The sequence below is a fragment of the Eretmochelys imbricata genome, chromosome 8 (assembly GCF_965152235.1).
Source record: "Eretmochelys imbricata isolate rEreImb1 chromosome 8, rEreImb1.hap1, whole genome shotgun sequence".
Lineage (NCBI taxonomy): Eukaryota > Metazoa > Chordata > Testudines > Cheloniidae > Eretmochelys > Eretmochelys imbricata.
Window position 1 is genome coordinate 56,770,522 of NC_135579.1, and position 23,730 is coordinate 56,794,251.

General features: G+C 40.8%; 1 protein-coding gene across 3 annotated transcripts in view; it reads right to left on the reverse strand.

Annotated features, from left to right (window-relative positions):
- TPR (translocated promoter region, nuclear basket protein) overlaps window positions 1-23,730 on the reverse strand; it is a 73,594-nt gene that overhangs the window by 2,751 nt on the left and 47,113 nt on the right. Inside the window, exons 36-50 of one of the 3 annotated variants that reach the window (XR_013346800.1) lie at window positions 22,222-22,430; window positions 21,656-21,928; window positions 20,530-20,678; window positions 19,435-19,518; window positions 17,105-17,305; window positions 15,417-15,548; window positions 14,799-14,889; window positions 13,951-14,135; window positions 11,306-11,374; window positions 10,736-10,830; window positions 9,722-9,828; window positions 2,371-2,466; window positions 2,008-2,164; window positions 1,680-1,747; window positions 163-281 (exon numbers count right to left, since the gene is read on the reverse strand). Coding sequence is in view for 2 of the 3 variants with exons in the window: in XM_077823579.1 (XP_077679705.1) it covers window positions 163-281; window positions 2,008-2,164; window positions 2,371-2,466; window positions 9,722-9,828; window positions 10,736-10,830; window positions 11,306-11,374; window positions 13,951-14,135; window positions 14,799-14,889; window positions 15,417-15,548; window positions 17,105-17,305; window positions 19,435-19,518; window positions 20,530-20,678; window positions 21,656-21,928; window positions 22,222-22,430 (1,967 nt within the window). In the remaining variant the exon portion in view is untranslated. The remainder of the gene's footprint in view (window positions 1-162; window positions 282-1,679; window positions 1,748-2,007; window positions 2,165-2,370; window positions 2,467-9,721; window positions 9,829-10,735; window positions 10,831-11,305; window positions 11,375-13,950; window positions 14,136-14,798; window positions 14,890-15,416; window positions 15,549-17,104; window positions 17,306-19,434; window positions 19,519-20,529; window positions 20,679-21,655; window positions 21,929-22,221; window positions 22,431-23,730) is intronic. The other 2 variants (XM_077823580.1, XM_077823579.1) reach the window with 2 other exon arrangements.

Below are 23,730 nucleotides of genomic sequence, written 5' to 3' on the forward strand. Positions count from 1 at the left end.
GGTATTAAAGTTATGCTTCAGAAGGGACATTAACTGTTCAGAATAGTTGGTCCTAGTCTGGTCTCCACTGCCAACAATGCGTATTGCACTGGGAAAAGGCTCGAGGTACAAACATCCTACAAAACAGTATGAAGCAATCTGCATTAGGAAGGAAGCCAATACCTGCTGATGAGCTGGAAGGAGGATCCTGACTGGTAGAAGGGAGGTCTGACTCATCAGATGCTTGAACAGATTCTTCTTCTTGCTGGCTATCAATTTCTAGACCAGCTTCTGATGTAATTCTGGAACATAAAAATTCAGGTGTCGAACAATGGTGATAAAACTCAAGAGAAACTGATAATCCCCTGAGAGCACAGATAATTTTGTAATTTTACAGGAAATTGATTTTTGTTTTACTATGGGTACTTTCACACACACTCTTCACATTTTTTCTACCTTGTTACCAGATATTAGAGATTATATTAGTATTTTAAAAATACAAAGGCAGACAAATCCTCTTTGGCACTCATCTACCCATCCACTGCACACCACCAGGGTGACTGCTTTGCAGAGAAGATCAGAAAAATGAGGGAGAAAAAACTGAAGTTTACTTGGGTGCACTTGAGTAAAACCATGTGCCATGGAAGAACTTATACACCAATCTGCTCCCCGTATTACAGAGGTCAGTGGGAAGTAAATATTTAATTTAAATGGAACCCATTAAGACTATGCAGTATGATCCAGTATATGAAATGTAAAGGCTGGGAAAAAAGAGATGGTTCCTAGAGTTTTGTCCAAAATGTTCTTTTCAGTGCAATACCTAAAAGGCTTGGATTAATAATTTTTCAAAAGCCAGTACCAAGACAGTGAAAGACAATAACACAGCTATCTTAAAGAGCACTCTACAGAGTCCAATGGAAGCTTTCCAAGGAGAACTAGGTCAGTTGATTACATGGAAGTCTGAGGGCAGAATTAACAAAATAAAAATAAAATCATTTTCGACAATCTCTGGGGCTGTTTGGTTGTATTTTCTCCAGTTAACTCCCATTTCGTGCTGTTTTATTTCCCCTGCCTCGGTGCAGGACTTTACATTTGTTAAAATCAAATTCTACCCCACAGAAGCCCCACAGCTCTCCAGATCACTCTTAGTTTGTTTTTGTCCTGTATGTCTCTAATTCTGGTGGTGTTCCAAATTTTGATCACACTTGAACTTCAAACAACACACACACAAAAGAAAAAAGCGTTTAGTAGCTGAGCAGAGAGATGCTTAAAAAAAAAAAAAAGGTTAAAAAAAGGCTTCTGGAAAGCCTGACAGTCCTGGATTGGGCTCCAACTATCACTGAGTAAAGCCTGACGGATACTTCACTATGGTTATAGTAACAGTTCCACAAGTTAGTTGAAGTGATCAGCAGACCCGTTTTGAGAGCCACTGCATCAATCCATTTATCAAGGAAATGCATGCCCAACTCACTCATGCTCTGCGTGTCCAGAAAGGGTTTATATTCTTTTAAAAGATTTACATTTTGTTTCTGTTATTTCTGCAAAGTAGGAAATTAAGTTGTTCGGAAAAAAGGAAATCTGACAATGAGCTGTGACCGTTTTGAGATGTCTAGAAATTCTAGATCCCACTACCAGTGCCAGAGGTTAAATAAGCCTCTGATTCAGAGTTTAATTCTTGTTTTCCACTGCAAGTGGATTACCTTGTGAACATCTTCCACCATAATTTCCAGTTCAGATGGGAGTCATTCTTTCTGTAGCCACACTAATCCTGTTTTCAAGATGAATATAGTTCCATACAGGGAGACCAAAAGAAGAAGTTGGTATTGAAGGAGGCAAAAGGTCACCAGATTAGTTTTACACTTAATTTAGGAAACCGCTCAATGCTGGTGATCCCTCCCTGCTATGGACCAACAGAGCTAAGATTTAACAGACAACAGACACACACAAACAATGAAATGCAATGAAAGCATGTAAAACTAAATCTCAAATACAGAATTAAATCTTAATCCACTGAGTAGTGTATCTTACCCTTCAGATTCTGCCTCCACAAAAACCTCATCCCCATCATCACCCACTCCAGATTCAGTAGTAGTGGATAAACTGCCAGTGGACGTTGTCACCATTGGAACAGACTGAGAAGCATGCTCTGAAGGATCAGCTGCGGTACTTTCAGTAAAAACAGTCACTTTAAAAAACAAAATCAGGAAAAGCAGTTAAGAGAGAAGGTTATTTTGTACTTATACGCAATTTATTAAAATATTGGGTACTATGAGAACTCAGTCTCCAGTAATATTTTCACCATAGCAATAAACAACCTAACAGTAATATACATTTTGTTTGGAAGTCAAAGCATCTAATTTTGTCATTACACTTTGCAATACTGATTCTCACCTGGTGCTGCGACTTGCAGTGGAGTTGTTGGGACACTGCGGCCACCAGACTCTTCTTCATGGGCAAGGAAGAGTGGTGTTTCGTACATTCCTAAACCTACAACACACAATTCTTGGTATTAACGGATGCAGTGAAAGCATGTTAGACAGCAGAAAATTATATAATTATCTGAAGGCAAACTAATATAGTACAGTACAAGTCCTAGTACAACCTCAAAGTAACCTACTGGTTTGTATTTAAATACTGAGACTGAGTAGTTGAGAATACTCAAGAGTAAACCTAGTTTGCACTTATGTAGAACCTTCAGCCAAAGTTCTTCAGTATTAATGAAATAAACCACACTCCCACATGAAATAAATATCTGTATTTTAAAGACAAGGAAATAGATTCAGATGAGTTAAGTGACTTGTCCAAGGTTATCTTCTAACGACTGACCCAAGCTTTAATCACTAGATAATGCTTCCTTTGATCAACTTGGAATTTTTTTTCAATTCTACGAGTGAAAATCCTATTAGTTGTACATATGCAATTTAGTTTAAGCTACTTAAAACAAAGATAAGTTATTTCCAAAATAAATGTGTCCCTCAGTAATGGGAAATTTATTTTACAGAATTTAAGGTTGAACAGTAGTAGTCTGGAGCTTTGAGCAATCTGGGTATTTTTTACTCTATTTTTTTAATTTTTTTTTTAAAAAACAGCCTAATTACAAACCGTCCTTTAAGCTTTGGTTCACTCCCACTCGATTAAACTGTCATATCCTTTTCAAATGCATATTGGAAGATCCCATGATATTTACTGTTTACTTGAAATCTGTCAGACTTACTACTGCAAGAGAATCTCAACCAAGATCAATTCATTTTAGAGCCAACTCTTGCCAAAGAGGCCAGAAAATAATATTGTGCTGCGAAGTACCCAGGTTCGTTGACATGAGATAATTTCCCCTAAACTTACTGAAAACTATGAAAAGAGACAGGCACTAGGTAATTATGCAATTATGAAAATGTCTCACTGGCCAAGCTTATGAAGGCCTTACACTCAACTTGATGGCATTTCTGTGTTTGTATGTATGTAATGCAGTAACTTTTGAAAGCTGAATACAATCAGTTCCAAAATTCCAGGGAACGTTCTAGGCATCAATGGCCACCCTGCTGATTTTGGATAAAACGGAAAAACTCCAAGGGTGAAAACTGAGGACACATGAAGCCTCTGCCATACCTTTAGCACAAACCAGACACCTTGAAAATCATTGCATACCAGGAGTCTGTATGAGAGAAAGAGGAATGCAGGGCATACAGAACACCTGGCAGGGAGGAGACTGAGGGAATTGCAGGGAGGCCCTGAAAACAAAGGATGAGACAGTGGCACATAGGAAGCTTATAGGAGGACTGGAGGAATGCAGGGAGCCCTTGGTGTGTGCAATAAGCTCTGCCTACACAAGCTATAAAACATGCAACCCCTTAGCAATTTTTCTTTTTGCAAAGCTTATCTTAGGCCTGGTCTACACTACGGGGTTAGGTCGAATTTAGCTGCATTAGATCAATTTAAAAATGAATGCGTCCACAAAACCAATCCCGTTCCGTCGACTTAAAGGGCTCTTAAAGTCTGTACTCCTCCCTGGCGAAGGGAATAGCGTTAAAATCTACTTGGTGGGTCGAATTTGGGGTAGTGCAGACACAAATCAATGGTATTGGCCTCCGGGAGCTATCCCAGAGTGCTACATTGTGACCGCTCTGGACAGCACTTTGAACTCCGAAGCACTAGCCAGGTACACAGGAAAAGCCACGGGAATTCTGAATTTCATTTCCTGTTTGGTCAGCGTGGCGAACTCAGTAGCACTGGTGACCATGCAGTCCCCTGAGAATCGCAAATGAGCTCCAGCATGGACTGAAAGGGAGACACTGGATCTGACTGTTGTATGGGGAGAAGCATCTGTGCAGGCAGAACTCTGATCAAAAAGAAGAAATTTGCCAGAATCTCACAAGGCATGTTGGAGGGAGGCTACAACAGAAACACACAGCAGTGCCTCGTAAAAGTTAAGGAGCTGAGGCAAGCCAACCAAAAGACAAAGGAGGAAAATGGTCGCTCCGGGTCACAGCCCCATACCTGCTGCTTCTATGATCAGCTGCATGCCATGCTAGGAGGGGACCCTACCAGTACCCCACCACTGTCCGTGAACACCTGCAAGGAGGGAGTCTCACGGAACGGGGAGGAGGATTTTGTGGAGGAGGAGGAGAATGCGCATGTGCAGCAGGCAAGCGGTGAATCCGTTCTCCCCGGCAGCCAGGACCTTTTCATTACCCTGGAGCCAATACCCTCCAAAGGCGGGATCCCCGACCCTGAAGCTGGAGAAGGCACCTCTGGTGAGTGCCCATTTGTAACTACAGTACAGGGTTTAAAAGCAATAGTGTTTAACATTTGATTTTCCCTGAAGAATTGGGATGCATTCGCGGCCAGTACAGCTACTGGAAAAGTCTATTCGCACGTCTGGGGATGGAGCGGGAATCCTCCAGGGACATCTCCATGAAGCTCTCCTGGAGGTACTCTGAAAGTATTATGGAATCATTGCAGCACAAAGCATGGCAGCGAATGGTCCTGGGTTTTGGTCGCATTCAAGCAACATTTGGTCTATATCTTTCTGTGTTACTCTCAAGAGAGTGATTATCATTCATGGTCACCTGGTTGAAATAAGGGAATTTTTCTAAGGGAACAGTAAAAGGACCCCGTTCATGCTGGGCTGTTTGCGCTTGGCTAAAAGGGATCATCCTGGAGAACAGGCACGCGGTGGGGTAGGGGGAGGTATGTGCTGCACATCCACCCGAAAACTGCAGCCCCTCCTTTTAAATGTGAAACCCAACTGGTATTGATTGCTATGGGAAAGGTGTGGGAAAGGTGCGGCAGTTTGAAACCATTCCCACATGTTATGCGTAAGAAGCCAACCCCACGTACCCTTTGCCTTATCATGGCTGCATGGAAACCGAATTCTGTTGCCCAGCCGTGTGTGATGTGTCACCATACTGCAAGCGCTCAATATAAAAGGCAAAATGCAACCTTGTACCTAAAGCACACGTGCTGTCTGCTGTAAATTGCTTGATTCACTGTGAAAGAGTCTCCCTTTTGTTCTCAGAAATATATCGTCTTAAATATTACTCTCCCTTTTTATCTCCCCCCAGGTGCAAATGTTTCTAGGCTCCCCCTATCATTTCCATCCCTAAGTTTATTCCAGATTAGAAGGTGAAAAAAAACGCACTCACGATGACATGTTTTCCAAGCTCATGCAGTCCTCCCATACTGATAGGGCACAGCTGAATGCATGAAGGCATTCAGTATTAGAGGCTAGGAAAGCATTAAGTGAGTGCGAAGAGCAGAGGCAGGAGGCGATGCTAAGGCTCATGGGAGAGCAAACGGACAGGATGAAGCGTCTGGTGCAGCTGCAGAAAAGCCAACAAAAGCACAGACCCCCGCAGCATCCACTGTACAACTGCCTGAGCTCCTCCCCAAGTTCCATACCCTCCTCACCCAGATGCCCAAGAACGCGGCGGGGAGGCTCCAGGCACCCAGCCACTCCACTCCAGAGGATGGCCCAAGCAACAGAAGGCTGTCATTCAAACAGTTTGATTTGTAGTGTGGCTACAATAAGCAATATGGCCTTGTCCTTCCCTCCTCCCCCACCCTACCCAGGCTACCTTGTCCAATATCTCATATTTTTAAATTAATAAAGAAAGAATGCATGGTTTCAAAGCAATAGTTACTTTATTTTGAAGGGGGGAGGGTTGGTGGCTTACAGGAAATTAAAATCAACAAAGGCGGCGGGTTTGCATCAAGTAGAAATACACACAAGTGTCACACCAAAGCCTGGCCAGTCATGAAACTGGTTTTCAAAGCCTCTCTGATGCACAGCATGCCTTGCTATGCTCTTCTAATCACCCTGGTGTCTGGCTGCTCAAAATCAACCAGGCCATTTGCGTCAACCTCCCACCCTGCCATAAACATCATCTCCCTCTTACTCTCACAGATATTATGGAGCAAGCAGCAATAACAATGGGAATGTTGGTTGCACAGAGGTCTGACCTAGTCAGCAAACAGCAGCAGCATGCTTTTAAACATCCAAAGGCACATTCTACCTCCACTCTGCACTTGTTCAACCTATAGTAGAACTGCTCCTTACTGCTGTCCAGGCTGCCTGTGTATGGCTTCATGAGCCATGGGAGCAAGGGCTAGGCTGGGTCCCCAAGGATAACTATTGGCATTTCAACATCCCCAACAGTAATTTTGTGGTCTGGGAAGTAAGTCCCTTCTTGCAGCTGCTCGAACAGCCCCTGAGTTCCCAAAGATGTCAGCGTCATGCACCTTTCCTGGCCATCCCACATTGATGTCGGTGAAATGTCCCTTGTGATCCACCAGTGCTTGCAGCACCATTGAGAAGTACCCCTTGCGGTTTACGTACTGGTTGGCAAGGTGGTCCGGTGGCAAGATAGGGATATGCGTTCTAGTGCCCCACCACAGTTAGAGAAACCCATTGCAGCAAAGCCATCCAGTATGACCTGCACATTTCCCAGAGTCACTACCCTTGATAACAGAACGTCAATGATTGCATTGGCTACTTGGATCACAGCAACCCCCACAGTAGATTTGCGCACTCCAAACTGATTCCCAACTGACTGGTAGCAGCAGGCGTAGCAAGCTTCCACAGGGCTATTGCCACTCACTTCTCAACTATCAGGGAAGCTCTCATCTTGGTATTCCTGCACTTCAGGGTGGGGGAAAGCAACTCACAGAGTTCCAGGAAAGTGGCTTTACCCATGCGAAAGTTTCACAGCCACTGTGAATTATCCCATACCTGCAACACTATGCGGTCCCACCAATCTGTGCTTGTTTGCTGGGCCCAGAATCGGTGTTCCACTGTATCAACCAGTTCCACTGCCGCCATGATGTCCCAATTGCCACAGCCCTTGCTTTCAAGAATGTCTGCATCCATGTCCTCATCAAAATCAGCGTCTCTTAGCCCGGTTCTGCATATACTCCAGGATAATACGTGAAGTGTTTACAATGCTCACAACAGCAGCGGTGAGCTGAGCGGGCTCCATGCTTGCCGTGGTATGGCGTCTGCAGGAGAGCAGAGTTGTAGCAGAAGCGGTGGATGACAACGGATGCCACAAGAATAGATATTTATACAGAACGACGAGAGGACCTGCAAGGTGGATTCATGGCACCAGGAGAGCAGAGTTGCAGCAGAAGCGATGGATGACGATAACATGGAGAAACTTGCTATTGAGACACTCATTTACAAGAGCAGGAGAGCAGAGTTGCACAGGAAGTTGATGATGATGGTTAGCAGTCGTCCTGCACCGTCTGCTGACGGCAGCATCCAGGACACAACAGCAGTGGTGATGGTGAGCTGAACTGAGCGGGCTCCATGCTTGCCGTGGTATGGTGTCTGCACAGAAAAAAGGCGCGAAACGATTGTCTGTTGTTGCTTTCAGGGAGAGAGGGGCGACTGATGACATGTACCCAAAACCACCTGCGACAATGTTTTTGCCCCATCAGGCATTGGGAGCTTAACCCAGAATTCCAATGGTCGGCGGAGACTGCGGGAACTGTGGGATAGCTACCCACAGTGCACCGCTCCATAAGTCGATGCTAGCCACGGTAGTGAGGACGCCCTCTGCCGACTTAATGCGATTAGTGTGGACATACACAATCGACTGTATAAAATAGATTTCTAAAAATCGACTTCTATAAAATCGACCTAATTTCGTAGTGTAGACATATCCTTAGTGATGGTGCTGTACTTCTCAACAAAATATTATTGTCCTCAGCTCTTGATCTTCTCTCCGTTTTGCTTTTCTGACTCTTCTCAATCCGCTACCTTCCTCATTGCCACCCCTACAATGAGTGGTTTAGCAGATCTCTTACAGTTGCTTCTGTGCTGCCAGGAAGGCATGGAAGGGAGACTTCTTGCTGCACAACAACAGCAAGGACAAGAACGAGCAATTGCTTGCCCGCCATCATAGTGGACAAGGGCCTATCTATCTCGAAGACTTGCTCTCTTCTGTACTCTACCACAACAGATGCGATCACAAGGAACACTGACGCTGGACATCCCCAAGTTCAAGCTCATAGGAATGGAAAGCATTTTCAATGGGCTACCATATTCAGTCACAGATTCAGGCTCATCTTTATCCAGCTACCTTCAAGAACATAATGCCAGCCCTATTCCTTTACATAAGCTTTGTAATAATGAAGTTAGAGCACAGCTTAACAGTATCCCTCCTGAAAGCAAAGACTAATCCAACTGGGAAATAGTTTAAAGTAAGATAGGGGAGTAGAGATTTGGTCTCTGCGACAGATTAACGTTTCCTAAGTTATGCGTGGAAGGCCCAGATACAGCAATACACACGAGAGTGACAGTAACAAGAACTTTCTTGTGGGATATCGAGGCTAATCTACTGAGTACAATAGATCTTGACACACCTGAACCAATGGTGAGAAGATTGACAGAGCCACACATCAAGACATGCTAGAGAATTGTACGCTGTACAATTTGAAAACATCTGTTAAATTGTGTGTGTTTTAATTTTGCTTTAGTGAAATCAAATTTCAATTTGTCACATACGGTGACGCAGGCAGTCTCTGCATGACAACACAATGGCTCAACAAGCTACGTACTTCACTGCGTTAGTGTTAGTTTTCCTAATATTTGTATATGCTATTCTAAATGGCTAAACATTGGCTTAGCAGAATTAATTTTATAATTTTAAGAGATAATATCCATGTTTATTTAAGCAACTTTTTATTTATATTAATTTATATTTTCACAGTTGCTGGAAATTATGGAGGTGCAGGGTAAGGCAATTATTTAACAACAGTAAATGTTAAGATTCAGAAAAGTTAAAGCTTTATAAACATGAAAGCACAAAAAGTTGTCAACATCACATGTCAAAATATACAAAGTAAACATCCTTAAAACAAACTAAGTTCTCAGTAAGAAAAATGCTGCTTATCTTTTAATGTCAGTTATCATCAATGAAAATATTTTTTCGTTGGTTTGTGTATGTATGGTAAAACTGATGTTTACCTATGTTTACTGATAAAAATCTAATCTTTCCAAGCCTAAGCAGTCAAGCATCCTTACATTAAGCTGCATATAGTTACAAATAACAAAGCTAACAGTGCTAGATAAGCAAAACAGCTTCTCTGCCTGCTTAGTCCTTCTACCCTTCCTACAACTACACAGAGGCACAGACAAGGATATAGTTGGAACGGAGATGACAATTACCCAAGCTTGATTAGTTTCTCAAGCTGCTTCCATTTTTTCTTACAAACATAAAACAAAGGTATTACATAGATTTACCTCCTTGTGATGCAAGCTGGCCAAGATCTGAGTGGCTGGAACTAGTCTGTGGCATATCTTCTGGAGGTCCAAACCTGAATCTGGGAACTCCAGCAACCTGGGGGGAACTACAAAGATGCAGAATGTGCTGTAAAAACTGTTTAATAAACTAAAAACTATAATAAAATTATTGTAATTGAATAAGGAAAACAAATTATCGATTATACAAATAAGATTAGTAGCCAAGCAAAGATAACACTTAATTTTATCAGCATTATCCAAAGTAATTAGTTACTCCATTACATCTGCGTCAAAATGATATGGTCAAAAAATACTCCACTAGTAAGAAAATAATAAAATCACTTTCAATGAATACTGTAACGTTTAATGACAGGTTTCAGAGTAACAGCCGTATTAGTCTGTATTCGCAAAAAGAAAAGGAGTACTTGTGGCACCTTAGAGACTAACCAATTTATTTGAGCATACTGATGATGCATCCGATGAAGTGAGCTGTAGCTCACGAAAGCTTTATGCTCAAATAAATTGGTTAGTCTCTAAGGTGCCACAAGTACTCCTTTTCTTTTTGTAACGTTTAAATAGCTCCTATGGCTTTACACAACTAATTCTCCACAGCAGCTTGCTGTGTATATTTTAACTGATCTTCATAGTCAACATTGAGAAAACATGCTTTTGTCACTTATAGCACTAATGTGAATGTGCAAAAGAGGAGCTCAAAGAAACACGATAACCCACTGTTGCCCTAGTAATTTAACTGTATGACTTTTTAAACAAATAGGTTTTGCTAGATTGGAATGTGCTTACTTTTCTGAACTCCATTTTATGATGTATGGTTCAAACAATTCAATATTTGTGACTCTCTCTCTTACCCATCTAGTAGATGGAATGCTATTTAGTATCTTACTACACAATCACTAAATCATTTTATTTCCATTTACCTTTAAGCAAAGAACCATTCAACTGTTAGTAAAAGGGAAATACACAATAGCACTTGCTTTTGTTACGACTTCTACGTACTGAATTGCTTCTGCAAATCCATCTGTACGATGTGGTACCACAAGAGTTGGGGTGCTTGGAACTGTCCTGTCCTCATCATCAAAAAAGTGTTGCTGCTGAAAAAAATATTAAGATCAGAAGCTAAAATATATTCATTATTCCTACTCTGCTTGCTTCTAAATAAAACTCATCTACAAAGGTTGTTCCCTCCCAAAAAAATAGACTAACAGCTTTAACCACTATTTGTCTAGTCAACAGTGTGAAGGGAACCCATGTGAAAATAAAAAAGTATTTTAAAAGATTGATTCCTAAAAAATAGTAATAAATATTGGCTGTGTCTAAACTGACCCAGATTCTTAAGAGTTTTTAGCTTCATCTTATACTTAATATACCTTGCCCAGTATTCACATTTGGAATAAGTTAAAGGATGGAAGTACCATTAACATGAAAAACCACCGCTTGATTAAACTATCTGCAAGCTTACACAAACAGCCAAGGAATTCTTTACTGCTCTTGTAGTGTTATAAGACTACAAAGTTCAGAGTGCTCTCTCATTCAAGGTTTTTTAGGAGCAGTCTGCCATTTACTTACCATGCCCCCTATACCAGGAGTTAGTTGAAGCCCACGTCCCACTGACTGTCTCCGAGTCATCTGGATTCTCTTTATGGTAAAAGGAGGAATAAAGTAGTATAAATGTTTCCTGGGGAGTCTAGCCATATGCAAATATCTTCAGGAATAAAGTTTAGTGATAAATGGTAAATAAAGAAATTCTTTTGGCTTTCTACCAAAAGCATGACTTGATTAACAAAACCAGCTAGCATATTTTTATTAGTGAAAGCCATATTCCAGATATATTTAATCATGCACTTAATTCCTATACTTAAAACAATCCTGAATCAGGCAGAAGCAACTAATTTACAAAATGGGGCAATGTTACACCAAAAAGGGGGAAAAATTAATATAGGAACTCTTTCTAAGTAAAGAGGAAACAGTGAGTGTGTGAGGGGGGTGTTGCAGTACAATGACATTTAAATCATTTTCACAAGACACAATTTTAGTGTAGTCTAAACAAATGGTTCAGCATTTAGTGAAAAGGGCTCAAAGGGTTTTTTTGTGCACTTCATCAAACACAGAAAGGTCTTTGGAAAATAAACACAATGTTATAAACCATACTATAATATCTTGAAAGAGCACAACAAACCAAATGAAAAATCTATGAACGATTATAATTGTAAAAAGAAAAGGAGTACTTGTGGCACCTTAGAGACTAACCAATTTATTTGAGCATGAGCTTTCGTGAGCTACAGCTCACTTCATGCATCCGATGAAGTGAGCTGTAGCTCACGAAAGCTCATGCTCAAATAAATTGGTTAGTCTCTAAGGTGCCACAAGTACTCCTTTTCTTTTTGCGAATACAGACTAACACGGCTGTTACTCTGAAACCGATTATAATTGTGTTTAAGTTAGAACTATTAAGGTCAGTTTAATTTTTCCCCCTAAAAAAAAAAAAAAAAACTTAAAAAATTTCAAGTTCTGCGCACGGAACTGGCAAAACTTCTGGCATTCATTCTTCAACTCTCTCTTGGTGCTCCCTGGACTGTGGAGGAAGCATGCTCAGCACAGCTCACCACTTAACAAATTCTCAAACCAATTAGGCAACAATGCAGACCAACTCTCAAGGAGACCTAGTTAAGGCAGACTGAATAGAAGTCTACTGACAGCTGCATTCAACATTTCTCAGTGTAATAAAATATGCGAGGTCCCATACAGATTCATAGATTCCAAGGCCAGAAAGGACCATTATGATCATCTATCTGCCATGTATAACACAGGACACAGAATTTCCCCAAAATAATTCCTAAAGCATATCTTTAAAAAAATTAAATCTTGACTTAAAAATTGCTAGTGATGGAGACTCCACCACAACTATTGGTAAATGGCTCCAATGATGAATTACTCTTACCATTAAAAACGTATGCCTTATTTCCAGCCTGAATTTGTCTAGCTTCAACTTCCAACCATGAATGCTGTTGTCTTCTTTCTCCATTCTTTCCCCATTCTCCTATCTATCCCACCTCTTTTATCCCATCCTTCCTTGTGTGCTACTTTTTTCTCTCTGCACTTTTTGTTTTTTTGGTCTTTATTTTTCTCCACTCTTCTTTTTTATCTGTTCTTTCTTGGGGCAGAAATGATTTGAAATTTGGAAGGTGTTATTATATGTACCTAGCTGAGCACAGGTCTTGCTCCTCTTCCCACTCTGCTTGTGTTTCCAATTCAGCTCCCCATCAGGCTACACTGAGGAGAAGAACCCTGATTTTTAAGAGATGATGATGCCGGGGAAATCATTGTCTCTGTTCTCACTAGCAGCAACATTTTCCACACCTCATGCATGGGGTGAGCTCATGCACTGAAAATCAAGGAGAGATCTTGTGACACTGTAGGACTCATCTGTGTAGCACTATGCTTTTAAAAACATCCATTTTCCAACCTTCCTTACCCACAGCCGGGTCCAACCAGGAAATATAAACATGTTAGCTGAAGTTTCTGGTAAAGTGGAATAGTTAACAATGTTGACATGTAACCTGTCATAAGGGTTCAGAGATAAACACCCCATAGAAATAAATTGGAACAGTGCACACCCCTCAGAACAAGGGGGCTATAAAGAATTAGCTCACAATCAGGAGGTTTCTTTTTGCAACCATAAGGGTAAAACTTTCTTTTTTTAAATGACAGGTTTCAGAGTAGCAGCCGTGTTAGTGTGTATCTGCAAAAAGAAAAGGAGTACTCGCGGCACCTTAGAGAATAACAAATTTATTTGAGCATAAGCTTTCATGAGCGACAGCATCCGATGAAGTGAGCTATAGCTCACGAAAGCTTATGCTCAAATAAATTTGTTAGTCTCTAAGGTGCCGCAAGTACTCCTTTTCTTTTTTTAAATGAAAGCTTAAAATTCTGTAGAATCTTAAAGTGTCACATACAGCTCACATGTGAGGCATTAGGCACAAAAAGGTTAGCTGAGAAGACAGTCGGAGTTTCTTTATGCCACACCTGCATCTGCACAAAGAATATTTAATAAAAATCTGAGCCAGATCCTGCTGAGTTATAACCTTCTCAAAAACTGCTTTTAGAGTGGAAATACTGACAAGTATTAACTGAAACAGTGCTGGTATAATTTACAAAAAGCTACATAATTAAGTAGTTTCCTTAATTTTCTAAAGCGTTGAGTAATTTCCTACCTGTACTGGTGGTCCCAGTTCCTGGGGTGGAGCATGAATAGTCAGTCGTGGGGGTAGAGGATGTGGTGGTCTGCGTGGTGACTGAGGTGGCCGAGGAGCCTGCCTCTCTGAGGCAGATGTTGGCTGCTGTTCTCTTGAACTTTCATGAGAGAAAGTTGACTCTGGAGCACTTGTGCTTCCTTCGCCTAAAATGCAAGGAAATATCACACAATAAAAACACTGTACTCCACAAATCTATGACCAGAGTAATTCAGGCAGTACTTTAGTTGCAATGACAAAAGTATGACACCTTTAAAAAATTGATGTACACTGTAATACTTTATAGAGAATATGGGGTCACTTCACCCACCACACAAATGGAATCAATCCTGAAGCATGAGTAGTTTGAGATGAAGCTGTAATAAAACCTTACAGAACGTATACCAAAATTGAAAATCAGATTGACATGCTATAGCAGACATTTCTACGCTTGCAAAAAGCAGTAACTGACCAACAGTGACAACTGAACAGTGCCCGGATTTAAAAAGTCATTTGAAAGACAGCATGTCTACAAGTTAAAGAACCAATTAGCACCATGATAGGCAATTGTTCACCAATGACTCAGAGGGAAGAGGATCACCTTCTGAATCAACAGCTCTTTCTGCAAGTAATGTTTTCCATACAAATATTGAATATACCCAGTGCTACTTAGCTTATGGAATTTTACTGGAGCACACCCCTGTAGGCTCCTGTAAACCTATCTTTTCCACCTCAAATTCAAAAATACATGTTTTAACAGAAAGAACTCAAAAGGCTTGCACATGTCCCCCCTCATAACCAGAGACTGTAGAGATAGAGATTAATTGTACCACTGTTTTGAGAGTCTGCTGCTCTCTGGTTGCTTTCTCCACCTCCCATGCTCTCTTCAGTTTCTGTACAAGGATCTGTACCATCAGCACCCTAAAAATTCATAAAACAGTGATTCAGTGCAAAACCCCACCCAGGCCAATAACTGAAAGAGAACAGAAAAAGCTAATATAGGAAAGATGATATCTGTGAAAACTTAAGAAATTTTATATACTGTACATAGTTATAAAGAACAACTATGTATACATTTACTCAAGTTTTAAAACCTATCTATATCAAAATATCGTTTGTTCAATATGTTTCAACTAATAAACATTTGTTGTTAAGAGTTACACTTGGCTAGCTTCACAGCTACCATAGTCTAGTATTACAAAGCTTATGCTGTGTCCTGTACTTTGTATTATCCAACCTTTCCACACATCGAAAAGTTTTTTTACTCAAGAAGAAAACCAGTTGCAACATGAACTATATTTATCACCTAACCACAAAATCCAATCTACTTGAATCAACTCAAAATTAAGATTTTCCTTTCTCAACATGTGGATTACAATAGGAACAAGCTATAACATCACAATTACCTCAGGAGATCGCATATGCCTACAAAAGGTTGTTACTCTTACCTCAGCATCATCTGCTTCATATCCATCATTTCCATCAGCACTCCCGGTTCCTTCATTACTATCATCACCTTCATCCCCCATTCCTGTATCTTCATCATCATCTTCATCCTCCTCTTCCTCATCTTCATAATCCTACAAATGTAACGTACACAGCTTTAGGAAAAGCTCAAAAGGATAACATCTAGCTCTTATACAGTACTTTTCAACTATAGATCTCAAAGCCCTTTACAAAGGAGGTTACTAACATTACCGCCATTTTAGAGAATGGCTAAATCATTTTATAGTGTGCTATGAATAGACAGATTTTCTCTAAAGGTCTCTTTCTAGAGATGTTAAGAATTCATTTGTAGGCATATACAAACTTCAAATGTTGTTGTAGGTCAAGTGAAAAATTTTATTGTCACCTGCAGTAATGTGCAATGAAAAGATGCATGAGAAAGTTTATACAGTGACTAATTAAAATATGCCTGCTTCAAGCTAGTTCTCTCATTGTATATGTTTGTACAGCATCTGGCATCTTGAGGCCAGGATTCTAACTGGGGTCTCAGGGCACTGTGTTAATACAGGTTGAATCTCTCTAATCCGGCACTCCGTGGTCCGGCATAGGTGCCGACTCCGTGGGTGCTCCAGGGCTGAAGCACCCATGGGGAAAAATTAGTGGGTGCAGAGCATCCACTGGTGCCAAGCTCCTCCCTCTCCCCCCATGCGCTGGTGGCCCCGCACTTACCAACTCCTCCTCCTCCTCCTCCCTCCCAGTGCTTCCGGAGCACTGCAAACAGCTGATTCGCAGCATTCAAGCACCGGGAGGGAGGGGGAGGAACTGGAGCCGTGGCTGGGACCCAGGCGAGGGGCTGGCGTCTGGGACTTGGGGCGAGCATCGGAGCCCCTAGGCGGAAGGGCTAGTGGCTGGGACCCTGGGTGACAGCGGAATCCCCGGATGGGGGGGCCATGCTGGGCGCAAAGCCTGGGAGTACTGCAGCACTCCCCATACCCCTACTTCCCACGCCTATGGATACCCACTGGCACTCTGCATTGACCTCCTGTGGTTCGGCACCAGGCAGGTCCTGAGGGTGCCGGACTAGAGAGGTTTATCTGTATAAATAAGTTACATTAATAGCAGAAAAACTCAAGGTATTTGGTAATGTCAGTGTGATATATTCTGTGGGATTGGTTTATTTATTTATTTTTTTGTGAAGCAAGAAATACTGAGGATTTTACTTAAGGAAAGGAATTTTTTTTAAAAAGTTATTTCAGAATTATTTCTGTGCTGAAAACCTCTCCACAGCCTGGCTAGCAGAGGCATTTCATTATATAAATGAGTGCTTCAGTCAACTTCACAACAGTTCAAAAATCAATCTGAGCTGAGTAAATAAATTTAAATGTCCAGCTGTATGAATAACTGCAGAATTCCTATTAACAGGAATTGTGTGCTTAGTTCTTCCTGCATCAATGAAAAAAAATGTGTTTTACTTCCGCTCATAGCCAGGTAAATGGATGCACAGAGCTTCTAAGAGTGCATATGCTTTTCTATATTTACTGTTAAACAGCAGACATTTGTAAATCGTGAGTTCGTCTTTAAAAAAAAAAAGAAACCATTTTAATTGCTTTTTGGTAGCCACCCACAGGACGAGCTGTTTATTTGCACAAAGATACTGATGATCACAAAACTACAAATAAGCCAGACATACTTCTTGCTCGCCTTCATTTTCCTCATCATCATCCTCTTCGTCATCGCTGTCAATCACAATGACATCATCTCTCTTGGACTGACCATCCTGGGATGACGAGGTATTCTGTTGATCGGACTGAAGAGGTCCAAGATCTATTGGGAGGGACTGAGAGGTTTCTTCACTATCTTCCATGGGAGCGTACTCTCCCTGGGTAACCCCCTTTAAAAGGTAAAGGAAAGTTAACTAAAATAAAAGTGATACTTCATGTGTGTGTTTTTAAAAATGTTTGCCACAGGAGATATTAAGTCAATTTGCAATTCTGTTTAACTTTTAAATCCCTCCACAAGTGCTGCTAAAAGCAGCTATGTCACCACTCGCGGTTCAGTACCTAGATCAGATTTGGGTCCACTCTACACTACATCTGTGTTGTTGTAATCTGTTTGTGATGCTCATCTTAACTGGTTGCAACAATCACATTTTTGTTGTGTCCACTCAGCTGCTTTTTGTTGGGTCCACAAACCATGCAATTACATGAATTCACCCCTACCAAAGATGGTAATTGTGTTTGTATTGATGCGTTCTGGGACAGTCTGGGCATAGTGCTTGAACAAGGAGAAGTGCCCAGAGAACATGTAAATATAGCCTCGCTGGAAGCATGTGTGTAATGTACGCTGGTGTACCCTAATACACATAGAGCTGTGAGAAAGGAGAACTGGCCAGATCAGTTACAACAGCTCTGTTAGAGGAGCCCATCAACATGCAAAAGAGTAGTATGCCCAACCGGTGGTGAGATGACAATCAGAGCAGAAGCAGAATCTGTTGCTGGAAACGGAAAAACATTAGTTGTCACAGATATTAACAGAGTATTAATCAAGTTGTGTGCGGACACAAACTATGGCTGGATTTGACCATGCCACTAACCAGTTTCACACCCATCTAAAAAAGATTAAATGTAGCCGGGACCTTGGGCAAAGTTAGTTTTCCATTGATATGGAAGAGAGATCTCTAGGCTTCTCTGCTGCTACTCCAGACAGAATGAAACCCTTTAGATCCATCACTTGGCTAGCTAGCTACAAAGGTTATTAAAAAGTTATTGTATTAATAACTATTGTATATAGTTATTAAAAAGGTTGTACATCATTCTAGTTTGATTCAGCAAAAACTGCAGCTCATTAAAATCCTCAAAGAATTTGAACAAGAACTGTTAAATCTGGATAAAGATGTTCAGATAATAGTCATCTGTTTTCAGATACTGGAAATTACTTTTTTTTTTGGATTGAGAACATTTTTTTCACATTTCAGCACCCATGACTTAAGTGCAAGAACGAGTTCTAGATATTTCTGCATCCTAAGTGACTTGGTTCCTTTGTATTTGATTGCTCAGCAATAGAATTAACTGGACTGCAGTAATCATGTTTGAGTTCTAGAATAGGTCATTCAAAGATGTTTGGAGGTAGAGATATCTGGGGGTTAAATGAGAGTCAACCTCTGAGCATCTTTTGTATGTGTAAAGTTACAGAAAAAAACCCCTGATTTTAGGGACACAGTATTCTCCACTGGTTAGAGAAAATCCACTCCCTACCAGAATGTAAGGTCCGATCAGGACAGATGCAGGTATGAGTTATGGAATTACTTCTTTGCGGTAGGAAGAGAAATTTAATTCTAATTTTTTGTCTTCACATTTCAATTACTTATTTCAGGAGAGCCAAAAATCTGGCCCTAAATAAATACAAAGGAAAGTCTAAGGTACTGAACAGAACTCCTGACATTGCCTACACTCTTATGATCCATCCCAGTTCCTTGCTGATTGAAACCTGCTCAACGATTTGTCACAGAATCTTTCTGCAACATAAAGCCATATATTCTTAAATTTCTTTCTTTGTTCCCACAGAAGTGTAGTCTGTGGGAACAAAACAAGAAATTTAAGAATTTACAACTCTCAAACTCCAATCCTGGCTCTGATGTTGACTCCTTTAATCCCTATGTCTCAGTTTCCCCCGTAAGTAAAATTACTACATAATTCAGTGGTAGTACTTAATGTTTATATAGTTCTTTGAAAATGTGAAGTACTATCTATGGAGGTATGTGAAAATCGCAATCAAAATTAAATATACACTGAATGAAACTTCTAGCCCTAAAAATTGTTATAATCTTTACAAACTGATTTCCATTACAAATCTCTAAATTATGACTGACATTTCACAAAGATGTTACCATCAACAAATGCTTTTCTAATAATGACTAGATTGATATACAATGTTAACTGCAGCAATTGTTAAAATACCAAAGTGGTATTTGCACGGAAGGGCTGTTCATGCTACAATTAAAATTCATTTTTTTTTGCTTACTTCTCCAATGGAGTCTTGAGAATCTTGATTGTAAATTTGAGTTTCTACCTCACCATCAGTGCTTTCTTCTGCCGTGACTTCCTCCTGAAAAACCGTATATTTTTCATAATAAGAGAGCCAGTCAGACAGACAATTTTAACTACCATTTCTACACCAATGCCCAATACGTACCTTGTGACTGCTGACTAGCCTCTCTCCATCCAACCTCATATTTCTGCTTTTCTGACATCTCCTCATAGGTGTCATATGAAACTCTGTTTTCTCGCTACATCTGAATATTCAGACCATGTCCAAATATTGCTGCTTCTTTCTCCATAACTCAAAGACCTGGCCTTCTTTCTATCCACACTGCTAAAACTCTTGCCCAGGGGCTTATTGCTCATTTTCAATTTCTGCATCTCCTGCCTTCCTGACACCCACCTCACTCCTTTCAGGCCTATTCAAAATACTGCTAAGCTCGACTGCATGGATTTCAAGTTAACAGTGTTCCCCTTAAACTAATAAAAATTCTACTATTTAACACAAAGCCCCTACCATTAAACGCTATAAGTTTTGCTTTAGTTGGAAATTCAAGATGTAGGCTATTCTAATGGTATAGAGCAAGGGTTTGCTACCTTTTTCTTTCCGAGGCCCCCCTCAACATGCTGTAAAAACTCCATGGCCCACCTGCACCACAAAAACTGGTTTTCTACATATAAAAGCCAGGGGCAGCGTTAGGGAGTAGCAAGCAGGGCAATTGCCTGGGGCCCCCATGAAGCTGGAGCTTCAAGCTCAGTCCAATGAGGCGGAGCTTTGGCTTTCTGCCTTGGGCCCCAGCAAGTGTCGTGCCAGCCCTGCTTAGTGGACCCCTCCAACACCTGCTCACGGCCACCCCCACCCCCACCCCAAGGGGACCTCGGACCCCTGGTTGAGAACCACTGGTAACGAGTTTGTCAATCACCATTTTCACAAAAGGTGACCGACTTTGCCAGCAACAGAATTTTAAAAGCTTTTGCAACAGGATCCTGTTTCAGTTTCCTCATCAAAAGCTTATTCCAATCTCAAATCCTGGACGGGGCAACATAATTCACTGGAAGTATTGCCATTCTTACAAACCTCAGGTCCAACTCTCTGTATGCTTCTCAGTTTCTTTGGAAGAGGTATATCCACTGTTTCCTCTGAAATTTGTTCCGAGTTTTCTACTGTGCTATCCTCTTCCTCCTCTCGTGGACGCTTGGGCAAGGAAGAACTTGGGGTAGCTGAAACTTGAAAGAGTCCTCAGTGTTATTTTCAAGAGCATTATGGCACACAAAGAGGGTTTAGTAAACTGGCAGAAACCCAGATAATTTCAGCTTCCTCTTTGAGAGACTGCCTCTTGCTCTATACTCAACCCTAGCACTTGGATAGGAGTGTCTTGCGGTTTGCTCCTGGGGTTGCACACACTGGGACTGGCAGCAGAGCTTTCTGAGCTGCAGGCTCCCCTCTGTGAAACTGGCCCCTATTCAAAGTCCATCAGAACCCAGATCTAAGCTTAAGGGCACAACTGAACTCATTCTATTTGCTTCAGCTCTTTTGTTCGTTTTTCAGGAGTTTTATTCCTGACAGAACATGGTTGCTAACATTTCCGTAGGCACCAGCAAAGGCAATTAAAAATAGCCACAAGGGGTACTTTTGGGGATAAATTTTGCAAATAACAGGAGCATCTATAATGATAGGTGCTCAGTGTAGCAGTAAGATCTAATTTTTTTTAAAATTGCCATCTAAGGCCTAAATGGGTTTGAAGCAAGTACACGTACAATCACAGAATATGTGTTCAGTTCAGTTGATTTAGTTTGCTTTCCTACAGTAGTCATTTATAAAGTTTCGAGTCAAAACTCTGAATCCTCATACCAAAGCAAGATCGAGGAAATAGAGGCGCGCATGAGGGGAGATCCTGCTTTTTTCTGTAGCAAACAAAATTTAACATCCAGCACTAGTTTGAATAGACATTTGAACATTCACTTCTTGTTTCATCTAGAATACCTTTTAGAAGTGTACTAAGTCACAGTTTTTAAACGGTATACTTTGGCCTACCAAGAAGGTAGGCCAGACCTCAGTCTTTTTGAAAGTCTACCCCACAATTTGCACACAAAGCCTTCACCTGCTATTATATGCATTATGGCCTGATTCAATGAGGATCTGTAATGGTTTGGACACACCATGAGATTAGGCCCTTTATGTTTATTTAGAGAATGAAACCAACCTGTACCAAACACTGCTGTGGAAGTGGAAGGCCTTTCTATTTGTGAGCTCTGTACGACCTCCACAATGGTCGGGGGTGGCTCTTGAGTCGCTGGCTCGATCTGAGGATGACTTTGCTGAGTGGGCTGCACAAAAGCTGTAGCTTGAGTCTGTTGCTGAACAGTTAAGATGGGTTGAGAGAGAGATGTCTGGACATTAGGACTGGTGGAGCGTACAGATCCACTTGTGCTTCCAAAGACTGGAACATGCTCGACTGGTCCTTCTGACTGCATAGCTGAAAAGCAAATGGTAGCACATTTTAATTGGCTTATCATTATCTAGTACAGTTCACATTACTTTTCAGTTGAGAAAGCAGTGGATAGTGAGATTTAATGTTTCTCATGTATGACCTGTTAACTGATTTAAAGCTGTAAAAACTGTAAAAGCACAACAAATTAGCAAGGGGATTCAAGGTCAGGTAGAATACCAGACATTATATTTAACTCTGAAATTGACTAGATTTCAAGTAGAGGTGTCCTTTTAAGGTTAGTTTAATTTAGATAGTTGTCCTTTATTTAGAACACTTACCTTCTTGGGTTTCCACCTGTGTTGTAGGCATAACTGTGGCTGTTGGAGTAGTGGTTGGATTTGTAACTGTAGCAGGAGTAACCATTGGACGGATACTTGCTCTTGGAGTAGATTTACTCCCAGGTATGGCAGTAGCAGTCACTTTACTTGGAGTTGACACAACAGGCGTTGGCTTAATGTTTGCTGTTGGTGGATCAGAAGTGCTAGCACTGGAAATAGGACACTGGTTTTATTTGTGCTAACAAAGTTGGGGTCAGACTTACAAGTGTATCAAATTCAGTTTTCTAACACAATATCAAATGTTGATTTAGAAAAGTTTCACAACAACATTTAAAACAGATCATGGCATAGTACTAGTATCTAAGCTAAATTATTATTTAATTGGCATCACAGAGACTTGGTGGGATGCCCACATGGGTGAAAGTGATCATAAAATGATATATTTCACGATTCTAGGGAAAGGAAGGAGTGAGAGCAGCAGAATAAGGGGATGGACTTCAAAAAGAAGACTAACAAATACAGAGAATTGGAAGACAGGGTCCCAAGGGAAGAAAATCTAAGGGATGTAGGAGAGTTGGCAACTTCTGGAGGACACAACATTAAAGGCAGAATGGCAAACTATCCTGATTCAAAGGAAGATAGGAAGTATAGTAAGAGGCCAATGTTTCCCCATTAGGAGCTTTTTAATGATCTGAAAAATCAAAAATGAATCCTACAAAAAGTGAAAACATGGACAAATTGCTCAGGAGTACAAAAGAATAGCACAAGCAAGTACGAACAAATTCAGAAAGGTTAAAGCACAAAATAAATGACAACTAGTAAGGGACATAAAAGGTAATAAGAGGCAGCTCTTCATATACATTTAGAGCAAGAGAAAGACGAAAGAACAGAACAGTGGAGAAGGAGACCAAATAAAAGAGATGACATTTGGAAGGCTAAGGTGTTTAATGCCTATTCTGCTTCAGTCTTCACTAAAAAGAAGAGTAGTAATCAGATACTCAACACAAGTAATATCAACGAGAAGGGAAGAATGCAAGCCAAAATACGGAAAGATCAGGTTAAAGAATATTTGTATAAGTTAGATGTATTAAATTCAACAGGGCCAGAAGAAATTCATCCTAAAAAGCTTAAGTAACTAGCTGAAGCCATCTTGAAACAGTTAGCAATTATTATCTCAGAACTCAAGGAGGATGGGTGAGGTCCCAAAGGACTGGAGAAAGGCAAGCAGAGTACTTATTGTTAAAAAAGGGAACAAAGAGGACCCGGGGAATTATAGACCAGACAGACTAACTTCAGTACCTGGGACAAATTATTAAACAATTCGTAAGCACTTAGGGGATATAAGGGTTATAAGGAACAGACAGCATGAATTTGTCAAGAACAAATCATGCCAAATCAACCTAATTTCCTTCTTTCACAGGATTACTGGTTTAGTGAATCAGGGGAACCTGTATCTGATGCATCTTAATTTTAATAAGGCTTTTGACACAGTTACCACAACATTCTCAT